Source organism: Mytilus galloprovincialis, chromosome 3 (genome assembly GCF_965363235.1).
Source record: "Mytilus galloprovincialis chromosome 3, xbMytGall1.hap1.1, whole genome shotgun sequence".
NCBI lineage: Eukaryota > Metazoa > Mollusca > Bivalvia > Mytilida > Mytilidae > Mytilus > Mytilus galloprovincialis.
In genome coordinates, this window is record NC_134840.1 from 24,497,218 (window position 1) to 24,518,296 (window position 21,079).

Sequence of the window (21,079 nt, forward strand, 5' to 3'; positions counted from 1 at the left end):
GTTTCATTTCTGCAAATTTGTTGGTTAGTTTAAGTAAACAAGGACACCAAAAGCACTATTTTGTGTCAGAGAAGGACTTCTTTTACGTTCTAAATTGGAGGGAGTAATTGGTGGTCTGATACCTAAAAGCATGCGGAAGAACGTTTAGCGACAAATCCGGCAAGGACTGGTATCTCTGTATGGAAGATTGCTTTTGCGGGAAAATATGAATGCCTACTCATATCCAATCTTTAACAAAAAAACGAATTTTTACAGAAGAGTGTCCACCATGCATGCACTTGCACTGCACTTTTATTAGAATAGTAGAATAGAATGATATACAAATGGATGAAAATTGACGTCATATAGAAAGAACACATCTTTTTGCAGATCATTCGAAAAGAAGAAATAAGTTTAACTGCATAATGTTAGAAAATCATTAGAGAAACAGATTTCACCACCAAATCTCGTGTAATACGATATTTATCCACTCTCGGGCAAGCCTCACGTTTTAAATTTGAAAATTTAACTGTCTCGAGTGGATAAATATCGTATTACACTCGATGCAGTGGTAGAATCTATATGTAATTGTTATATTAATATAAAATATAACAACAAACCAGTGTATAATGATTTGTATTACTATAATAAAATAGTTATTACGCCGGTGAGGTTGAATTTCATGTCATTTATTCACTATCCACACAAGAACTCGTCTCAGAAAAAAATATATCTTTGTACATTAACCTCAGTTTCAGGTATAGAGATGAGATTTTTTTCTGTGACAAGTGGTTTTCACCATCCACAAGAACTTTCGGTCATCCGATGTTCAGTACTTCAGTACTTTGACTTAAAAGTGTTATATCTTATTAAACCATACGAGTAATGATATGATTTGTTGGTGTTCATAAATCAAATGTACATTTTCATAGTACTTTTCAAAAGTAAACATCAAAATTATCTCTTTACAAAGAAAGCGGCAATATAATACTAGCAGTTTATGATATTTCCAGCGCCGGAAAAATGGACATTGCTATTATAGCATATGCCTTTCTGACGGATTTAATTAACTAAAGGTAACTATATTAATCACTGCTGGTACAAAAGCATATACGTTTTTTTCTGTTTTGCCTGTGCCTGTGTTTTAAAATGGTACTGCCGAAAAATGTCAAAATTCCATCTTCAAAATAAGCCGATGCAAGCAAAATAACCAAATGCTATATAAATATGCTACTTGCCTACAAACTATCATATTTCCTAGTTTGCCAGCAATCCAACGCCAAAATACCATCCTCCTTATCAAATCGTACTAAATCGATGAAAACATTTTCATTTTGCATTGTATCAATTACTGAGCTGCTTTTTTTCCTATTTTGGTTTTATAAACTTTCTTTTACCAACTGTTACCCAATGTAAGATAGTAGTAGCTTAAATTTGAAGATCTTTTGTTTACAGTTTTAACTTACTTCACTTGTTCTTCCATCTTGTTTTCTTACTCGACTCGACTAAACCCGCCATCGAGGTAAGTAGAACCCGACTCAGGTCAAAAGGTTAAGTTGGTGACGTTTTGGAAAAACTATATCCCTTCAATTTGAACTATACATGAAGTCTACATCGGTGTACATTGCTTCTCCAATAGATCCAGTTTTATGGCTTTCGTTTTCTATATAGGAATTTGTTCGACGTTATTTTTATGACTCCGCAACTGAAAGTTGGGGGCACATTGTTTTAACCCCGTCCGTCTCCCCGTCTGTCTGTCCGTTCAATTAATGAATAATGAAATAGTTCAGTAATCGCTATTCAACGTTAAGTGATGGAAAGTGAATAATGAAACAGATTATATTTCAGTATTCACGTTGAAAAGTGAATAATGAAATAAAAAAAAAAACATTTTTTGAAAGTGAAACTATATCACGTATTTCTGATTTCGTCGGCGTAATGTTGGTGTAATCTAACAATTTTTCAAATCAATATAAGAAAAAAGTCAAAACACTCTTTCAATTTTTTAATTTTATATATTTATCTAGTTTCGGTAAAGAAATTCCTTGGTTCAATGTATAGACGACCTGGATATCAAAGCATATATATCAAAATTAAAATACTCATGCAATGTTGTCTTTTATAATAATTTTTACTGGAGCCTTGTGCTGCAATGACCATTAGAGGGGTTACGGAGGACCTATATAACGCCAAAATACGCGTGAAAATTACAAGAAATAGTAAATTTTGTACAATGAAATGGATATTTTGAATAATGGAATGGACTGCTGCGACCCGTCAACTCCTAATTACAGAAAACTTTCTACACCATTTGTTAGCTTATAGACAGAGGAACAAAATGGTTACACATAATTTGTGCCGCAATGACATTTTAGAGTGGTTACGGAGGACCTAAATGCCAAAATACGCGTGAAAATTAAGAAATAGTCAATTTTGAATAATGAAATGGATATTTTGCATAATGGTATGGACTGCTGCGACCCGTTAGTCCTTAATTACAGAAAACTTTCTACACCATTTGAAAGCTTATAGATAGAGGAATAAAATGGTTATAAATAATATGTGCCGTAATGACCATTAGAGGGGTTACAGAGGACCTGAATGCCAAAATGCATGTGAAAATTAAGAAATAGTCAGTTTTGAAAAATAAAATGGATATTTTGAATAAAGGAATGGACTGCTGCAACCCGTCAGCCCCTAATTACAGAAAACTTTATACACCATTCGAAAGCTTATAGAAAGAGGAATACAATGGTTGTAAATAGTATGTGCCGCAATGACCATTAGAAGGGTTACGGAGGATCTAAATGCCAAAATACGCGTGAAAATTAAGAAATAGTCAATTTTGAATAATGAAATGGATATATTGAAATATGAAGCCCCTATTAACGGTCCTGATATAAACACAGGAGGGAGATTTATTTCAATCTTTGATGCATCGGACTACTTACACAAAAGTTCCTGGTTCGACCCCGTTCCGGAGAGAAAATTTTAAGGACTTAATTTTCCCTTGACACCTATTTGCGAGTATGGTCTTGAGAAAACGATAATAGTCCGTCGGAAGGAGACGATAAATGGCTGACCCGTGTTCAGAGAGAGTAATATCTCTTGCACGTAAAAGGCACCCTTGTAGATTTCGAAAAAGAACAGGCTAATGCCGCTACAAGGCAGCACTCGTACCCGCAAAGTGGAAAGGGATTAATATAAGTTGCAATAACTTGTTTCCCTATCCATTATAAATAAATATGTTTAAACTAAAAGGCCCCGAAATGACAATGTAAAGCAATTCAAACGAGAAAACTAACGGACTAATTTATGTACAAAAAATGATCGAAAAACAAATATGTAACACACAAACGACAAACACCGAATTACAGGCTCCTGACTTGGGATAGGCACATGCATACATAATGTGGCGGGGTTAATAGATATAAGAAGATGTGGTATGAGTGCCAATGAGACAACTCTCCATCCAAGTCACAATTTATAAAAGTAAACCATTATAGGTCAAGGTATTGTCTTCAATACGGAGCCTAGGCTAACACCGAACAGCAAGCTATAATGGGCTTCAAAATTACTAGTGTAAAACCATTCAAACGGGAAAACCAACGATCGAATCTATATGCAAAACGAGAAACGAGAAACACTTATGAACCACAGAAACAGACAACAACCACTGAACCTCAGAATCGTGACTTAGGACATGTGCAAACAATTGCAGCAGGATTAAACGTTTTAATGGTACCAAACCTTCTCCTTTTTCTGAAACAGTAGTATAACATCACAACATAGAAAGACACACTATAAAATATCAATTTGGAATGACTTAACTCAATCAAAAAACGAAGTGACACAAATAAACACACAATGAACGAATAAATTTGATCTGTGATACAATGTAAATACAGAATTAATAAAAAAAAAATAAGGCATAAATTGTTAAAGTAAAAGTATAAAACTGCTGTGAAATGTTAAATAATTATAGAAAAGCATCAACTTTGAAAAAAAGTTACGTTATACACACGTAAATGAAAATAATTTTGCTTTCAATTATACTTCTTCTTCTGTTAAACACATTAGAGGGATCCCAACCCTCCCCTTAACCCGGGACAGTAGTGTAACGGTACAACATAAGAACGAACTATAAAATACAGTTTAAAAAGGCATCAGATGGATAAAAATACAAATACTACAAATACAAGTGGACGTGGCAGGGTACTTGTACATCCAAACAACATAAAGACAATAAGTACAGATCTAAGATTACTCTGGCATGCATGTTTCTTGACAACGTTAACGGTTAAGATGCATCAGACGACTTTCATTTGTCACTGAACTTTTTTCAGTTATAGTTCTGTAAAGTATGCCGAGTTTTGCAGTAATCTTGGTGTTTATTCGTCACATAATTTGCTGCTTGTCGTGGTGCCATCTCTAGTCGGTCAGTATGTTTTACACTATCAATTCAAACTGGACTGGCGTATTCTGTTATAGATTTTACGAGTGTTTTATACGTATTTCCCTTTATTTATTTACATGTTTTAAAACACATAATTAAATTTAATCGTTCATCTTCACTCATATTTACCACTTTACTACGAGTAAAGGGCTTGTGCCTCATTTGTTACTGAATTTACACTGTTAGGAATCCGTATATTGAAAACAATACGATATCATTTTCGTTTATGGCATCTATATGTGTGTGCATTCATTTTATGGGTAAATATAGTTAGCTATATAGGTAAATAATAGATCTAGACCAGACTCAAGCTAGCAGCCACGCTCGAGTCTAGAAGAACACGGTGTATGTTCTTCGTTAAAAGTTAGAACGACTGTTGTAAATCAGTTTTAATAATGTCTTTGCAACCCTTTACGGTACATAGCCATGAAATATACCCGGACTCAAGTGTTCTGTCGATACGGAAAACTCTATTGATTTGACCCCTGATTTCTGACAAACGAAAGTATGTCTGCGTCATGGCGCAACTTTTCTTAATGACTTAAGGTGGTAGAATGTATTCCTATACTTTGATGAGCTATATAGAGGGCACTCTAAAACAACAATAAAGCTCATTTTCTACTAAAAATTAAAAGAAAAATGTTGACAGAGCCTTTCACATTTGAACAAAATTTCAAGTTTTCCTGAAATTATATTTAAAGTTTCGTTCATGTCTTTTGTTTATATGTATGTAGAGAGCCTTATTCAAAATTGGTTAAATCCAAATGAGTCACTCTCTTCAAATACATATATTATTTCAATTATTATTATTAAAAATCAATGCGCGAAAATGTAGTTAAAAGATGTGCGCAAACGTAAAATTTGCAAATCCCCACTGAATGCCCGCAAATGTAGTAGTGCCTACCTAAGTTTGCAGTCTTCATTATGATTATTTGAGACATTGACTTGTATAAAGCTTCGCAATGATATTATCCAATAAAAAAAATGATGTACTGAAGTTTTATTATTATTTTGTTTTTATTGTTGTTCTTTTATTGTTTTTTTTGTTTGTTATCAAATTGAGAATTTAAATGGTATCGCAAAAATGTATAAACTAAACACCTACTGAGACTGAGGTTGTCCAAATTGATAAAAAATAATCCATAAAACGTGCAATAAAATTTCATTAAAGTTTAATTTGGACATTTGGTTATATCTACTGGGATACCAAGCTATTCAAACAGATCAAATGGTCGCCATAGACCTAACAGAGAGATCAATACCCACTACGATCATAAAGATAAATTCATATATAATGTAGGAGTACCATGTGATAGGAACCTCTTACTTATGTTTGTTTACTTATCATACTTCAAACTTCTCCTTCGAAAATTGAATTGTTTGACAATGCAAATTTCCTTAAACCGGAATGCTTCTTTTAATGATAGATTTCGTTTATCGAATATTTTAAACGATTAATTTTCTTATCAGCGAAAACTTAACAACGGGGATAGTACACGACGGAAAAGGACTCGAAGGTGAAATATGTCTTAATTTATAGGAAAATTAGTATATGTAAATTGATGTTGTAGCCTTAAGGCTAGAATTGTGTGATTCATCAAATAAATTAAATCCGTCAAACAATTGATTTGTGATCGACATGACAATATCTGTTTTGTTGTTTTTAATCGTTCTTAGTAATCTTGAATGTGGTATTTGAAATTTTAATAGAAAACTGTTTGAAAATGTTTGTTTCTTCGAAAGTTCGTGCAAAAATCACGGATTCTGACCCAGTTTTCAAAACTCGATATCTTGGTGATGTAGAAGTATATGTTCCAAATGGAACTGGATGTACCAATGCACCTGTACAGAAACTATGGGATAATTCGGGAGAGGAGAAAGCGATGAATAAAGTGACAACGGTTATTAACATTCATGGAATATTTATGAAAGATTCGGATAAAAAGAAAGACGAAGGAAAGTTATTTCCAATAGAAAATATTTCGTTTTGTAACGCCGAGAGCATTGCTAATGGAAAAATATTTAGTTGGATATCAAAAGAAGAAAGTAGTCCTAGATTACTGTGTCATGCAGTGCTATGCAGCACCCCTGAAAAAGCCAAGTCTATGGCTCTTGTGATGTCTAGAGCTTTTCAAATAGCTTATAAAGAGTGGAAAACGGAACAAAATAACATCGTAAGAAGTCACAGGAAAGACAGTGTGAAAACTAAAACAGCTGATGTTGATATACAATTGAAATCGAGATACCAGATTGATCAAACACGTCCGCATGGACATCAAAACGGTGTCCAAAAATACAAGCCCGATGTTGCGATAACTGAAGCGATTCCAAATACTTGTATAAAGAATGGTTCCGATTCTGACGATTCTAAATCAATCAAATCGTCAACTAGTAGTGGGAATGAAAGTGTTAACTCGAAATACAAAGATTCAGAATGTCAAACAAATGAAGCGAAACGGTCAGACACAACAGGAGATTACAAAGAAATTCAAGCGAGCAAAAAGATAGACAATATAGATAAAGACACATTGACAAATGATCTAAAAGATATATCTATAACAGGCGATAACAATGTTTTAGAAACGGAAAATTGTATCGATGGTTGTACCGATAAAATAGCAACAGTCCAAGATCAAAATTATATTGAAATCACAGCAACCATAGTAGACAATAGTACAGGAACTATTTCTGAAAAGCTTTAATCTGTATATCTTGTTGAAATGTTAATATGTTGTACTCTTTAAGGACATAGTTTTAAAATTTATATTTATCTGATACATAATCTGGAACTGCTCAACTGCATTGTCTAAACGGTGCTTTAATACATTTAATACATGTACTAGAATTTGCAAATATTTCTTTTTATTTCGTACATTGTACATGTTGATATCGTCCCTTTACTCCGCTTGAAACTAGTGCAAGACTACTGAACAACCAAGTGAATGTCGGGTTTAGTTTTTATTCAATCTGGTTTATTTATCTCATCCTCGGCCAGGAACAAAACATGGAACAATGTGTAGTGTTAAGTCAGACCAACCTGTTGCTCACAATAATTAGCTTCCGTAAAATCTATTCTATGTTCGAACTATTAAAATCAGACATGTCAAATATATCAAAATAGTTTAGTAGATTATCATCAAAGTTCTCATTGTAGTGACAAAACAGACTTAATAAGGTAAACGGCAGATCCAATTTTCATAAAATATGTACGTAATAAATATACTGAGAACCCACCAAATAGCAAAAATGTTTTGTTTAGTTGTGCGTGGCTATGAACTAGCTGTCAGTAACTGTGAGATCTTGTTTTTTTATTGTTGGGATGTACAAGTACACGGCCACGTCCACTCTGTGTTTTTGTTAGATGTATATATTTATTTGTATCCATCTAATGAAGTAAGCCTTTTGCATATGATTTTTATACGACCGCAAAAATTTAAAAAAAAATTGTTCATATATTGGTATCACGTCGTCGTCAGCGCCGTCCGAAGACAGATGGTTTCTGGATAATAACTTTATAAGGTAATAAAAATCAATAAAATTTTTAACACAATGTTTATAACCACAAAAGGAAGGTTGGGATTGATTTTGAGGGTTATGGTCCCAAGGGTTTAGGAATTAGGGGCACAAAGGGCCCAAAACAAGCATTTATGTAGTTTCAGGATAATAAGTTGTGTTTAAGTATTCCGATTGCTCTGAAATTGTACCTTAATGTTTAATACCACACTTAGAAGGTTGAGATTTAATTTAAGGGTTATGGGGCAAACAGTTTAGAAATTGAGGGCCAAAAGGGGCCAAAACAAGCATTTTTTTTCTAGTTTCAGGACAATATGTTGTGTATAAGTACTTCAATTTCTCTAAAATTGTACCACAATATTAAATACCATTAGCAGAAGATTGGGATTTAATTTAAGGGTTATGGGACAATTAGTGTAGGGCCAAAAAGGGGTCAAAAACAAGCAATTTTCTAGGTTTCGGACAATAACTTGTGTGTGACTATATTGATCTCTCTGACATTGTACCACAAAGTTCCATATTACAAAGGGGAGGCTATGATTCAGTTTTGGGTTATCCCGGAATATGTAGGAATAAAGGGCCAAAAAAAGGGCTAAAACAAGCATTTTTTTAGTTTCCAGACAGTAACTTGTGTTTTAAGTGTATGGATCTCTCTGAAATTGTACTTAAAAGTTCCTTATATACTACAATGGATAGGATTGGATGGAGTTTTGGGGTAATTGCTTTAAGGGGGAATCAAAACGTTTTTTTAAGAGGTTACACAATTTTTCTCTCCAAAATTTCGCAAATTTCAAATTTTTGAAAAGTTTCAAGAAGAAATCTTTTTAAATTGCACAGGATTGCGCAATAGATTTGTAAGATATTGACATTTGTTTTGTGTCAGAAACCTATATTATGTCAAAATGTTTTATCACAATCCAAATTCAGAGCTGTATCAAGCTTGAATGTTGTTTCCATACTTGCCCCAACTGTTCAGGGTTCGACCTCTGTGGTCGTATAAAGCTGCGCCCTGCGGAGCACCTTGTTATGCGTCGTTCTTATGTTGTACTGTTACACCACTGTCCTAGATTAGGGTAAAATTGGAATACCGTTTATATGTCTAACCCCGTCACATTCTGTATATACGCGCCTGTCCCAAGTCAGGAGCCTGTAATTCAGTGGTTATCGTTTGTTGCAGTGTTACATTTATGTTTTTTAGGTTGTTTTTTTTTTTTGTCGTATATTTGAATTAGTTGTTTTACATTTGTTATTTCGGGGCTTTTTATATCTGACTATGCGGCATGGGCTTTGCTCGATGTTGAATGCCATACGATGACATATAGTTGTTAATTTCTGTGTTCATTTAGTCTCTTGTGAAGAGATCTTTTTATTTATATCATGATATATGGAAAAGCATTAAAAAGAAACTATCAAATATCTGCCATCAACACAAATATGACACCAAAAAATAAAGACGTACAACAATAATGAAGTGTCTAGACAGGGACTATATTATTAAGACCTGCATGGATACATTTATTTTTGTACCAAAGGCTCCGTTTGTTCTAGTGGAAGAACAAACGTTTCAAAAAAAAAAAAAAAAACTACAACGAAAATCCTCAAACATATTTTTCTCTGTAATATAGGTATTTTACAACCGACAAAACACATTCACAACTGAGCAAAAACTAAAGAATGTCATATCATTGAATTACTACTCGTTTTTTTTTCAAACAAGAACCACCACAATATAAGAAAGTCTGATATACATTCTGCATGTTATTTTTAATTGTTATCTTTCATAGTTTATTCTATTAGTTAATTGTTCAGATGGACCAATGAGCCACTGTGAACTTCTTCCGGCACTTGGCATTCTCTGTGCTTGTATTCGATTGTCATCCGTTAACTTTTACAAAAAAAACCTCGGAAACTACTGAATCAAATTGAACCAAGCATGGTCTATAGCCTTTTTGTGTTTCTTTGTTAGAAATGACGTGGCTCTGTACTTATACATCCCGCATATTTCAATATGCATGAAATACTTGTTAAGCAACCAACATTAAATCAATATAAAGCTTAAGACATATTATATTCAGAATCGTCCATTAAGATGAAAAATCAGAAGGTGTTGATTGACTCAAATGATTGGAGCTTATGCGGCAGACCATATAACTACAATGTACATGCCATACATGTTGCAGTTTCTTTTCTATATAAATAAGATGTGAAGGGTTTTCAAATGAGACACAAAGTATAAAAATTTCAATTTTTTTTACAAAGTACTGCCTTCAACACGGAACCTTGGGTCATACCGAACAGCAAGCTATAAAGGGCCCCAAAATGACTGGAGTAAAACAATTCAAACAGTAAAAACAAATGGTCTTATTTATATAAGAAGAAGAAACGAGAAACACTTAAAAGCCACACCAACAAACGGCAACTACTGAAAAACAGGCTCCTGCAAACAGAAAATTAAAAAAAAAACAAGAAAACATACACTAAACGAATAAGTTTTATATATGACACAGTATAAATATTAAAACGTAGGTGCCTATTACAAAGAAGAAAGTTTGTTTTGTAAAATGAGATGTACGTTTTCATATAGGGTAAAGGGGAGATAACTTCAATCATTTTATTCACTGAATACCATAATGAATGAGTGTTTATTAAATGGTGACTGAATACCGAAATTATTAACATCCCGATTGTGTTTCCGCTTGGTTTTTGTTTATTTAAAAAAAAGAAGATGTGCTAATGAGACAACTTTCCACAAGAGAGAAAATGACACAGAAATTAACAACTATAGGTCGCACACGGCCTTCAACAATGAGCCTAGTTAATTCCATATACACTGTAGCTAAAAAATGCTCCGAAATGACAAATGTAAAACAATTCAAATCATAATTCTAACGCCCTAATTTGTATACAAAATAATGAACGAAAAACACAAATATATTATACGACAAAAAACGACAATCACTGGAATACAAGCTCCAGACAATGTTTCTTTATATATTTAATAGTTTTAAAAGACTTGACGAATCGCACTATACATTATGACACATCTATATTTATATTACTTGTAGTATACTTGCAGTAGGACATTTCTAGCCTTAGAATTTTCATAGATTCAATGCTGTAAAACCAAATTACTTTTGCAGATACTTTTATTTTGCGTTTATTCCTTTCTCGACTAACTCGCGGCGATTTAATTTCGCGATTTTCAATTTTACTTGATTTATATTATTTAAGGAATATCCAACTCTTTGACATTCACGCTATTTTTCTACTGGCGAAAGTCGATGAAATAAATTACTCGAGAAAATTAGTTGGTTTATAGTATATCGTGACGTTTTAGAGTCAAGCTATTTAATTATTAGGCCAACTAAATATATATGCATGTGTCCCAGTAACGCCCTGAAAAAAATAGGGTCGGTAGGTAGGTTCCCTCCTCTTTTTTTAACATCCATGATATCAATTTATGTTTGATATGTTGTTATTTGTTGTATGCTTATTTAATATTCAAATTATTTCCTCTTACCTACTTTCACCTTGCAACTGGTATATATAAATGCTATGCTTTTCACTTTGCATCTAAAATGTACATATTCATAACTGCTTGCACTGTACGCTTTTTAAAAAGCTTTTTCTTATGTATGAACCCTTTAGTTCTTAGTCACCCTCTGCATAATGCTAATTGGCTTGTAGTGTTTTAACATTATTTTTCCATAGTATAAAGTATGTTCGATAGAAATCAACCGTTATGCAAATGAATATCAGTACATGTACATCTGTTAACATATGAATATCAGTACAGGTACATCTGTTAACATATGAATATCAGTAAATGTACATCTGTTAACATATGATATTGCAGAATAAAAAAATCTATATGCAAAGTCTATATTTAACTGTTTGAAAATTTAGTTGAAAAAAAATCCGCTAAAAAACAATTTTTTTTATCTTTTTTATTTCTTTCAAAATCTATCAAAGTCTTGTACATGTACATGAATACATGCACTTGTATATGTTTGATTTCTATTATAATGAGCACAGCTTCGTAACATATAGACAATGTGAGTGGTATTGTAATGCATTCAGTGATGTTCTAACATCTGCTCACAGGCACTCGTCTCAGAAAAAAAAATTCCTATATACCTGGGGAAAAAATTATGAGACGAGTGCATCTGCTTTGAAAATAGATGAAAAAATGATGCATGTCAGACTGCATGAACAACTATTAGAGCATTTTCATTATACACGTATCAGGATACGTGCACGGATCGACGTATACGTATCGACCAGATTTGTTTACAATAATGATTTTATCCCGATCTCAATTAAAATTAAATGCATTATAAAATATTTTCATCGGGACCAACTTGACTTAATTTATCCTTTCCTCATATACGTGTTATACGATACGTCGATACGGATACGCCAGTAAATACTTGATTAATGCAAATGCTCTAGAGGTCGGTCATTTACAAACGTATCAACCGTATCGTATACGTTGACGTATCCGCATCTGCAGATATATCAAAAAATATTATGTGATCCCAAGCTTATTAATAAGACCATGCTTCATTTAAAAATGAAACCAACTACTTGATATCTCTTTGAAACAATCAAACATACACTTTCAATATTTGTGGTGTCTTGTGAAAATAAGGAGTTCTATCAACTACTTTTACATGCCCTTAAAAAGGAGCCAATGTAGGGCAGGTACACGAATATCGTACACAATCCTTTAACAATCTAGTTAAAAAATATTTCAAGATCTTATATGAATAAACACAAAAAAAAATCAAATGTACTACTTAAATACATGTAAGGAACTTTGAATATTGTTCATTTGCGATTTGATCATAAAAGGTAGTAGAAAAGTACTGAGTATCACTCTATTTGTCAATTAACAATTTGGTTCTACGCGATAAGTTCATACATACAAACGATTTAACCGTATTCACTCCTATCATGCCTGTAAACTTCCAACTATCCGAAATATCTTTAAAAGTCGGGTTACATATTCCACAAAAACTCGATATTTCCTAAAAGAGGGACGAAAGATACCAAAGGGACAGTCAAACTCATAAATCTAAAACAAACTGACAACGCCATGGCTAAACATAAAAAAGACAAACAGAAAAACAATAGTACACACGACACAACATAGAAAACTAAAGAATAAACAACACGAACCCCACCAAAAACTAGGGGTGATCTCAGGTGCTCCGGAAGGGTAAGCAGAATCTGCTCCACATGTGGCACCCGTCGTGTTGCTTAAGTGATTACAAATCCGGTAATTAGTCTAATTCGGTAGGTCATATTCATGAAAGGGAAGGGGATTGTAGTTACGACGTAAGGAACATATCCGATATCATTTGTGAAACGGTTATTCCATAACGGTCAACCAACTCGTGATGGCGTCCGTAAAATTTACGAAGGGATGATTTCAACTTCACCATTTGGAACTCTTGGTTTAATAGCTTCCTTGTGAGCAGCAAACCTCTATCAAGAAAATCATGATAGGAAATGCAAGCACGGGAATATCGTATCAATTGGGAGATATATACCCCGTATGCAGGTGCTGCTGGAATGTTGCTACTTAGAAATGGAAAGTTCACAATTGGAAAGCTGAAATCATCTCTTTTGTCGTAAAGTTTTGTTTTCAACCGACCCTCATTGTCAATTTCTAGATGTAAGTCAAGATATGAAGCCGACTTAACTGTATCTGTAGTATCCTTTATCTCTAGTTCGATTGGATAGATGCGTTCCACATAGTCACCAAATTTTGAATTGTTTAGTGAAAGAACATCATCTATATAGCGGAAAGTAGAGTTAAAGGATATTGCTAACTTCTTATCTTTCTTCCTAAGAAGTTCCTGCATGAAGTCAGCCTCATAATAATAAAGAAACAAGTCGGCGAGTAGAGGGGCACAGTTTGTTCCCATTGGAATGCCGACAGTCTGTTGAAAAACACGTCCTCCGAACGTAACAAATATGTTGTCAATCAAGAAATCAAGCATCTTGATAATATCAGTTTCAGAGAATTTTTTGTTTGAATCAGAGTGATTCTTTACAAAGTAGGATTTATCCCTCCCTAAGACAAAATACTTGTATCTACGTTGGCCATTCTTTTTTATGAAGCAAAGTAATATCAACTCTTTCAATTTGTCTTTTAGTTTGGAATGTGGAATACTTGTGTACAGGGTAGAAAAGTCAAATGTTTTAATACTGTTACAAGATGAAAGAGAGTTAGATTGTATGTACTCTAAAAGATCTTTTGAATTTTTAAGTATCCACATCTGATTCACGCCACCTTTAGAATAGGCAGTTTCACAATAACTTTGAAGCCCGTCTTTGATTGCTGATAAAATAGATGTTAATAATTTAGAAAGAGGTTTCGTGGAGCACTTGGAAGACCCAGCAATATACCGTTGTTTGTAAGGACACTTATGTAGTTTAGGAATCCAATACAGTGATGGAAGATCCAGTTCTTCATCTTTGGTTGAAATTCCAAAGGAACATAGAACAGACCTATGATTATCCAGGATTTCCTCTTTGGTAAGTGTCGTGAGGGTATATAAATTACTGCATTAGAAATTAATCAGTCCCCCATTTGCATTATTGAAAGTACATAAAATTAAAGCTCGGGATCATATACTGTTTTTTGGTGTATCTGTAAATGCGGATACGTCAACGTATATGATACGGTTGATACGTCTTAAAATGACCGACCTCTATTAACCAGGATCTGCAATCATAATTTAGCCCAGGGGTTTCAACTAGCTGAGAAACACTTTTAATTTTAGTTAATTTCAAAGAAATTCTACATAAAAAGTATATTATAAGTATGGTAAGTCAAGGGAAAAGGAGATCGGAACAAACAATGTCCTCTGCTTTTCAAAAACATCCGACAAATTTCTCAAGTCATGTCCAGTATACCTCATAATATGTTATTCCAAATAAATTCATAACCCAAAGGATGAAGATCAGCAATATTACAAAAGCACTGTTATTGTGCTTTAAAATGTTAAACTGGATTATAAATCAGACATGTTCAAATGTAATCTTGTGTCGTGGAATAGTTAAGACATATATCAAATCTTCTTGTTTTTCCTCAGGGGCTGCTGCTCTTTCACTCATAATTGAGACATTTTCTTTTCCTCTCTTTTTCACTTCGTGTATCTTGCTTTTTTGGTTTTAGGATTTGTCACTTTCTGTTGTTTCTGCTTCTTTCAGAACCTCGTATGGCTTAAAGTGTTCTTTACCTTCATCTAACATTGGATTTGGTATACAGTTCAAGTATTCATTTTCCAACTTTCTATGCAAGCAACTAGTTTCATGAACACATATTTTATCTGGAATGTGTACAATGTTCCAATGCAGTTCTTATCTTTCCATTCACTATGTCCTTTGGCCTTCTGTGTATTTACTTTTTGCAACTTAGACAGATTAAGTTAGGGAAATATCTCTCGTACATGTGGTTTTATGACATGTATTTCCTCGTCTGTGGCTGGATCAACACCTCTCATTTGCTCATATTTCAAAGAGAGAATTTGAAACCGGTTTCTTACTATTGACTGAACTGATTCAATAGACTCAGTTCATTTTTCCTTCAATTCAGAATGTTTTCTTCTCTCTGGCATACTGTTGATTCCCTTAAAAAAACATTTTTTTTCATCCAGCATCTTTCTTTCTGTTGCACAGTTCTGAAGACCATAGTCCAGAACAGACATGACACGCTCTGCGGGATTCCTAAAGCTATGCCCCGATGCACATCTAGCTGTTATAAACAAGTCCAAGTTAAACTCTTTGAATAGACAAATACTAGCTATTTTCAGTGATGCCAAAGTATTTCCTCATTGTAGTTTACATCTATGATATTCTTAAGCATGGCTGGATGTCTTAATGGAGACGAAGCTTGGAATACTGAATCATTCATTGGTATGTACACCTGTCCCCGAACAAACGATTTTTCTGTGTTGTCAGGTAGAACAATGAAGTACAACACTTAGTGTCAAAGATGCAGAAGTCATGTAATGGTCCAAAGCTACAATCTGATTTGTCACGGTAGCTATGATCTGTCTCCTCCTTACTCCAGTTGATACAGAACATCCGGGATTACCAACAGGAACCTTTGCTTTGTCATCGGAGAAGAATAGCATTACATATTTTGCCGTTTCAACTGATATTTTAAAATTGCAGCACAATAAGGATCATCAGGATGTTGAACTCCTAATTGTCTCCTCTGAATTGTATGTTGAGTATTGAGACGACTGGTAAAATTCAGTGCTGTTTTGGTATATGGGTTAGAAGGTGCAAATTGAAGACGTACTAAACTTTTGGGTGGAATCAAGGTGTCAGGTGAACATTTTTCTGTTGCTTGTTTTATCAGATCAGAAAGTTACATCCAATGTGCCATATGAGCAACCCCAGGTCGCTTATCATCAGCGGCAGTGACTTCTTCAACCATTTTCCCTAAACATCAAAGAAAGTATCAAATGTGCGAGAAGGACGACCCAGGTTTAAATGTCGCAAGTCTATATAAGATCTTGTTCCCCATAGAAAATCATTCTGAGTCTCTTTTGCATATCAGGGTGGTTAGAAGTTGACACATCAAGTGCCAGTTCACTATAAATCAAAGCAACAACACTTGGTTGTATTTTGGCAATGTAACTTTTTGTGCTCTACTGTGCTATTACTTTAAATGAGGTCTCATGTTTTGTACCATCCTTGCTCCTTGTGCTAAAAGTTTAGGTTCAGTTCGGTTGGGTGCATTCTGTACTACGCAAACTGTTGTAAATATTGGTCCACCAATACAGTATTTGATTATATTGGAAAAGATAACTAGAGTTCACTAAAGAAACGATATCTTTTTGTGTTGTTTTCGAACTGATTTTCCAAATATTTCATCAAATATTACTGGATTCGGTTCTCATTTTCAATTATTGAGTAATTTGATTTTACAAACTGTGTACCATTTCCGTGTTCAATTGTGGCATGTTTATCTACTGTTCTTACTTTATGATCACTTTTCATGTTTTCCTCGGATTCCTGCGCTTTATCATCTAAATACTTTTTATATCCCAGAAAAGTATCAGCTTTGAATTTTCAGCCATTTCTTTCCATGCAGGTGAATAGTTCGTGTATGGTTTTGTTAGTAAACTGAAAAGTGCCTCAGCATGAAAATTCAAAAGACCACTTGAAAGGGGATGACTTTTCTTTGTTTTTCTTTTTATGTCATTTTAACTTGTATTCTGATCAACTGAAGGTGGGACTTATGAAACGTGGCATCATTTATAGTAATCTGCTTGTCTGTTATATACCACAAGGCATTGCATATGACCTGGAATAAAAGAAAGCATTTAAGTGTTAAATATAATTTTTAATTAATTAATTTATAAAAATCACAGACTTTGATCTTAATCGCCTCAATGCAATTTGTGCCAAAATTTAACTTAATCTTTTAGTGGTTTCAGAGAAGATATTTGTTAAAATTTACGAAAACATTCAAAAGACAGGCAGACAGTACCAAGTGAGGGCAAGTGAGCCGAAATGTATGGCATTGGTATAACTTGAACATTATAAATGAAACCCGATCATGTATTGCTTTTATAACCTTCCAAGGAGTGTATTAAACTCAGGAATTTGAAACACATATTTGAACTTGATCTGAGTTATATTTGTGTTATGTAACTCGATGCTAAATTTGATGGATTGTTTGATTGATAATATGTTAATAATATTGAGAATAAAAAAGTGTACAAGAGAAGAAAATGTTTAAAGTGTTGCAAGATATTTAAAATAAAAGCAGAAGGGTATATATGTCGTGTACATGTTATTATTCACTTGGAAACTCAACATATGCCCTCACGACACATATCAAAGAGGAAATCCTGGATAATCATAGGTCTGTTCTATGACCAAAGATGAAGAACTGGATCTTCCATCACTGTATTGGATACCTAATCTACGTAAGTGTCCTTACAAACAATGGTATATTGCTGGGTCTTCTAAGTGCTCCCCGAAACTTCTTTCTTCATTATTAACATCTATTTTACAAGCAATCAAGGACGGTCTTCACAGTTATTGGCGTGAATCAGATGTGGATACTTAAAAATTCCAAAGATCTGTTAGAGTACATACAATCTAACTCTCTTTCATATCTTGTAATAGTAGTAAAACATTTGACTTTTCTACACTTTACACAAGTATTCAACATTTAAAACTAAAATACAAATTGAAAGAATTGGTATTGCTTTGTTTCATAAAAAAGAATGGCCAACGTAGATACAAGTATTTTTTCTTAGGGAGGGATAAATTCTACTTTGTAAAGGATAACTCTGATTCAAACAAAAAATTCTCTGAAACTGACATTATCAGGATGCTTGATTTCTTGATTGACAACATATTTGTTACGTTCGGAGGACGTGTTTTTCAACAGACGGTCGGTATTCCAATGGGAACAAACTGTACTCATCTTCTTGCCGACTTGTTTCTTAATTATTATGAGACTGAATACAGGAACTTCTTAAAAGAAAGATAAGAAGTTAGCGATATCCTTTAACTCTACTTTCCGCTATATAGGTTATGTTCTTTCACTAAATAATTCAAAATTTGGTGACTATATGGAACGCATCTATCCCATCGAACTAGAGATAAAGGATACTACAGATACAGTTAAGTCGGCCTCATATCTTGACTTACATCTACATCTAGAAATTAACGATGACGGTCGGTTGAAAACAAAACTTTAAGACAAAAGAGATGATTTCAGCTTTCCAATTGTGAACTTTCCATTTCTAAGTAGCAACATTCCAGCAGCACCTGCATACGAGGTATATATCCCCCAATTGATACGATATTCCCGTGCTTGCATTTCCTATAATGATTTTTTGGGATACGATTGCTTTCAAGCAATCTGTAGACTTATACCGGTGGCTCAGAGCATTGCCCTCACGTCAATCGTTTTCTTCTAAACATTAAAGAACATCTCAGATTATTATGATTGTCTTGCTTTAAAAGGTAAAAACAAACAAAGAGATTGAACTTCAACAACTTTCCTATAATGTTCTTTTCATAATCTTCATGTTTGATAATTCCCTTGAATTATATGCGTGTTTTAAACAACACGGAAAATCAGAATTAAGCAGTATTTATATTTAGTATTTTTATAAATTTAGAAACACGTCAGAGGGAATTCCCAGTTTTTGATAAAATGCGAGAGTTCTCTGAATTCCGATAAATCTACTTCCGTCATTTAAGAACTGAAGTGGAGTTTTTCTTATATGTTACCGTTATAAAACTGATATTTGAGATTGTACTTCTATAAAGAAATAGAGAACCATCTAGGTCGTTTAATAAACATTTAATATACGTTCTTGCTCCAGGGTTTGTTTTGGAAATTATGCGCATGCGTAGTTTTCTTGACTTCAAGGGGTTTTAGATTGAGTGGTTGCTGTGGATTCTCCACTCAATTAATTAATTTATAACTCATGGGATCTTTTCTATGTATTTCTACTATTGAAGGTTATTGTTGTTGCATAATTTTAAATCATATACATCATTTAAATTAAAATAAATGTTGTCCTCATCGTAGAACACCCCTTCAGACGAAATAGAGTCTTCCATATTATCGTTTCGAGTTGTCTCCCTTCCGGAAGTAACTTCCGTGAATTCTAAATCAAAAGAACACGTCGAGTGTTAACCCGAATAATCCAGTCGTTATATTACGATCACTTCGATCATTCTGGAGGACAATGACCGTACGGGGGCGCTGTAATTATTCGAGTTAGTCGAGTATTAGCTCGTTCTGTCAATAAACGTCGTATTAAAAACGATCGCATTTTAAACCGATAAATGTGTACGGAAAGGAGTCATGATCACTGACCCAAAGGAAATTAAATATTTAAAGAGTTAGGAATGGGGTTTCTCCTAGAATTACTGTAGGAAAATAGGTGATAAGATACGAAGTGAAATACCTTCTCTCAGTCTGAGCACATCGAAGAGAGAAGCTCTACTGTGATAGTCGACTTTGGTATATTTTTACCCCCTTATTGATAGGATTTCAAACTCCTGTGGTCTGAGCAGAGGCAGATTTAGAGGGGGGCAGGGGGCCCGCCCCCCCCCTATTTGGGATAAAAATTGGTTGCTTATATAGGAAATCATTGAAGCGTGATTGGAGCGGGCCCCCTCTTAGACCAGTCAGTGGGCCCCGACTTATGTAAATTTCTGGATCCGCCACTGCTGAGCACAGGCAATTGTTTCTATCCATTGGAAGACCCACTATCAACGTATATTTACGAGTAAATATACGTTGATAGTGGGTCTTTCAATGGATAGAAACAAGTGCCTGTGAGTCTGAGTCTCAGTGACTGCTGTGGAAAGTAAACTTGGAATTGATAGTACAAAAATAAAACATAGGCCCGATTACATTGTTCATACACTTTTATCCGTGATTGGCTATTTTGTAACTATTTTAAACGTACAGTTGAATTAGTTTTGAAAATAATATTATCCAGCTACATGTATACATGTACATGTGTCAATGAAACAACGGCAATCGTATCCCTCAGAGCAATCTGCTCTTTGATTTGATAGAGGGTTGCTGCTCACAACGAAGCTATTAAACCAAGAGTTTCCAATGGTGAAGTTGAAATCATCCCTTCGTAAATTTTACGGACGTCATTACGAGTTGGTTGACCATTATGGAATGACCGTTTCACAAATGATATCGGATATGTTCCTTACGTCGTAACTACAATCCCCTTCCCTTTCATGAATGTGACTTACCGAATTAAACTATTCACCGGAGTTGCTATTACATAAGCAACACGACGGGTGCTACATGTGGAGCAGGATCTACTTACTCTTACTTATTTTCTACATTTGAAAATGCCTGTACCAAGTCAGGAATATGACAGTTCTTGTCCATTCGTTTTTGATGCGTTTTGTTATTTGATTTTACCATGTGATTATGGACTTTCCGAATTGATTTTCCTCTAAGTTCATTATTTTTGTGATTTTACTTTTTTCCGGAGCACCTGAGTTCACCCCTAGTTTTTGGTGGGTTCGTGTTGCTCATTCTTTAGTTTTCTATGTTGTGTCATGTGTACTTTTTTTGTCTGTTTGTGTTTTTCATTTTTA

At 34.1% G+C, this 21,079-nt stretch overlaps 1 protein-coding gene and 1 pseudogene across 1 annotated transcript; one reads left to right on the top strand and one right to left on the bottom strand.

Moving 5' to 3' along the window:
* The first annotated feature begins 5,778 nt into the window (after positions 1–5,778).
* LOC143067484 (uncharacterized) lies at positions 5,779–7,288 on the top strand. The gene has a single exon (XM_076240791.1). It carries the CDS (start codon positions 6,160–6,162, stop codon positions 7,135–7,137), a length of 978 nt encoding a protein of 325 aa, XP_076096906.1. The 5' UTR covers positions 5,779–6,159; the 3' UTR covers positions 7,138–7,288.
* Positions 7,289–15,043: 7,755 nt separating this feature from the next.
* LOC143066237 (uncharacterized) lies at positions 15,044–19,681 on the bottom strand (annotated as a pseudogene).
* Between the last annotated feature and the right edge of the window lie 1,398 nt (positions 19,682–21,079).